We start from the raw sequence: 3,124 nt of genomic DNA, 5'->3' as shown, positions 1-3,124 counted from the left end.
CTGATGGAAAAGCATCATCGATAAGAATGGAGACTATTTCATTTAATAAATGTTTTGTTTTGATATGTAATTTGTTCGGGTTTTTCATCTAAAAAAAGCGACATTAATTTCTTGATGACCTAATATCTATTATTTGAGAGAAATGATCCAAGAAATTCACTTTGAATGTACTGCTTGGTTAGAGAGACTTGGACCTGTAACAAAATTTCTGCATATTTGAGGTTTTCTTCATCATAATCTAAAGCTGTAAGCAAAACGTATCCTACTCTGATTCAGCCATACTAACTATTACAAAGTACTTCCCTTACATATAATTAACATCATTTAGGGTTGTACACATTATGAACGGGGTTGATTTAACAAGAGTTTAAGATGAAAATGCCAACCTACTATACCTGTTTCATCTGCTCTTTCATAAAGAGAAGTGAAATCCACAAGTGATGAAGCATCTTTCAACACATTATTTTCTCCAGGAGAGCTGATTTTCTGCTCTTCTCCACCCTGTCCAAAATAATAGCTTTCCATGGGATGTAATTCCAGCATTGGATGTGACAAGCATCCTTCAATGTGATATGAGGTCCTTTCTTTGCAATGATGACGATGATAATGATGGTTATTACTGGATTTATCAAGAATATGAAAATGTGGTTGATCCTTCATGGTATGATGTATCCCACTGTCAATAAAATTATTTCCTGACATGCTACGGAAATCACAGACTTTGGATTGTTCAAGTGTTTCATGCTGATCTCTACGAACTTTATCAGTCAAGTGCACATTTTCTTTACAAGTAACCGAGTCAGACTGAACAAGTGGAGAACCACTATCTAGCAACAAACTGACACTAGTTGTCAGTTCATCAGGAATACTATATTTTATTACCTTTCCTTCTGTTTTTGTTTGACCTTTACCATCCAAATCTAGACTTCTGTATAAAGTTCTACTTGGAGAACGCCATATCTTACCAACAGAAGATCTGTGAAACTATAAAAATAGTTTAAGATAAAATTATCAAAATGTTTAAAACGTTTATATCTTTAATTAATAAAGTATATTCAAATTGAGATTTTAAAAACTTTATCTTAATTTTAAGAAATCTTCAATCTTTACATTTATTGTATTGATTGATAAACATCCATTACATCTGTATTATTTTAAATAAAATTATCTACTACTGTTTATTCCATATCCTGATGAAAACTTAGTGCAAAAAAATTACAAAAAAATCGATTATATTTCAAAAGATCCAGAACTCGGGCACTTTCAAACAGTTGACTCTTCTACTTCAGGAGGTAGAAAAATAGTTTACCACTCAAAAGTGCTCAAATTTCTGGATCTTTTGAAATCGAAATGTTTCTCTGTTCTACTCTTGATAAGGTATTTACGTACATTAATGTTCATACATTAAACATGTACATGGCTTCTTAACATAAAAAAAGCATGTGAACATCTAGCACCTATTACATACACTAGTCCGTGTATCTAGCATACACCATAATGTACACGAAACTTACATATAAATTAATTTCTAACATCAAAAACATTCACAAATTCTGAGCATCAAATGTATGGTAAAATTATAATACACATGTATATTAATACTTAAAGCTATATTTTAATATATAAACATGAAATTTAACATCACACCAGATGTAACAAATGCACCAGAATTCTTATCATCACACAGATACAATAAACCTCAAGATAAAATATGTGCAGAAGTTTCTAATATCATACATTCTAAATGGTTCCAGAAAGCATCATACACATACAGTGATTTATAGCCTAAATCTTCACTATTTAAGTACAATACACTGCTTTTCTTGATACATGTCAGTTGAATTTCTTTATAAAAACACAATTTCCATGAAAACTTAAAAACTTTGTTGTTGTTTGCAAACTGTTAAAAAGAGATTTCTCTAACATTCTAACATATCTGAAAGCTAAACTCTATCTTACTGGAGCAAGACGTTCAACAGTTCTTCGAGCTTCATGTACATCATTAGCATCCTGTTGTTGTGATGATTTATTTGGCTGGCTATCAACTTCAACAGGCAAATCACAGGTCTTGGAACCACTGACATCCCGACGTTTTGCATGAGGTGGATGGGGACTTAAATCAACTATCTGTTTTTTTGGGTCAGCTATATCATGAACCTAAAACATGATTTATAAAGCTGTTAAGGAACAAACTTAAATATGATAACAGCAAGTCAACCATGCAAATTACCTCTATTGAGGTTTTATTTCTTTGTCAATGAAGAAGTATTCTGTTTTACTTGTCAAATAACTCTCACTTGTTACGAATTAAAACTTGAAAATTACATTGTAATACAAAAAATCAAATATTATACACTCACTTACAAAATTCTTGAAGCTTCAATTTCTTTCAGGTGTTAAAAGCAGGCAAACTGTGTCAGCACAATCATGATTCTAATTCGAAATTAACAAATTTAAGTTCAGGAATATACAAGTACTTGAAGCTAAACCTATCATGTTCTCTTTGCTAACAATTTAAAATATTAAAAAATTGATGATTCATCAGAAGCTTTTAATCAAGAGATTTCTTGATAATTTTGAAACCAACTTCTATATGTAGAACAATCTGATCATTTTATCAATGTGGACTAATGAAAACATCAGACTACAATTATCAACTGAACTCAAAATAGCCAATAAACATTTAGAATGACAATCTACACAAATATCAACTCAAAATGTTACAGGATAACAATTTCACTACTTAAAAATAAAATCTCAACATGCAACAAGATAAGAATACAAGGTAATTTTTTTGACAACAACCCAAAATTTTTGTGAAGCAGATATAACTATGTGCATAGAGTATAAACACATTGATAAACAAATATCACTAGATGTGAATTTTTGTCATCCAGAAGTTATTATGAGCATTCTAATTTTTGAAGAAATGTCACCTTCTATCCTTTGACAGTATGTCACTAAAATGTGTAATGTTTACCCATATGTATATATATATATATATATATATATATATATATATATATATACTATATATATAATAACTAATAACTATTAAGTTATACTAACTACTATATATAGTACTAATAATTAAGTACGTTAAGTAACTAAACTAAATTAACTA

The 3,124-nt window shown here is 29.8% G+C and overlaps 1 protein-coding gene across 1 annotated transcript in view; it reads right to left on the bottom strand.

The window, feature by feature from the left end:
* Nucleotides 1–3,124, bottom strand: part of LOC106478506 — a 64,689-nt gene that overhangs the window by 21,753 nt on the left and 39,812 nt on the right. The window contains exons 13-14 of the mRNA XM_022382133.1: nucleotides 1,960–2,157; nucleotides 396–984 (exon numbers count right to left, since the gene is read on the bottom strand). Coding sequence (XP_022237841.1) covers nucleotides 396–984; nucleotides 1,960–2,157 — 787 coding nt within the window. The remainder of the gene's footprint in view (nucleotides 1–395; nucleotides 985–1,959; nucleotides 2,158–3,124) is intronic.

This window comes from Limulus polyphemus, unplaced genomic scaffold (genome assembly GCF_000517525.1).
Source record: "Limulus polyphemus unplaced genomic scaffold, Limulus_polyphemus-2.1.2 Scaffold219, whole genome shotgun sequence".
Classification (NCBI taxonomy): Eukaryota; Metazoa; Arthropoda; class Merostomata; order Xiphosura; family Limulidae; genus Limulus; species Limulus polyphemus.
The sequence above is the reverse complement of the archived record's forward strand: the minus strand, read 5'-3'. Positions and strand labels throughout refer to the sequence as shown.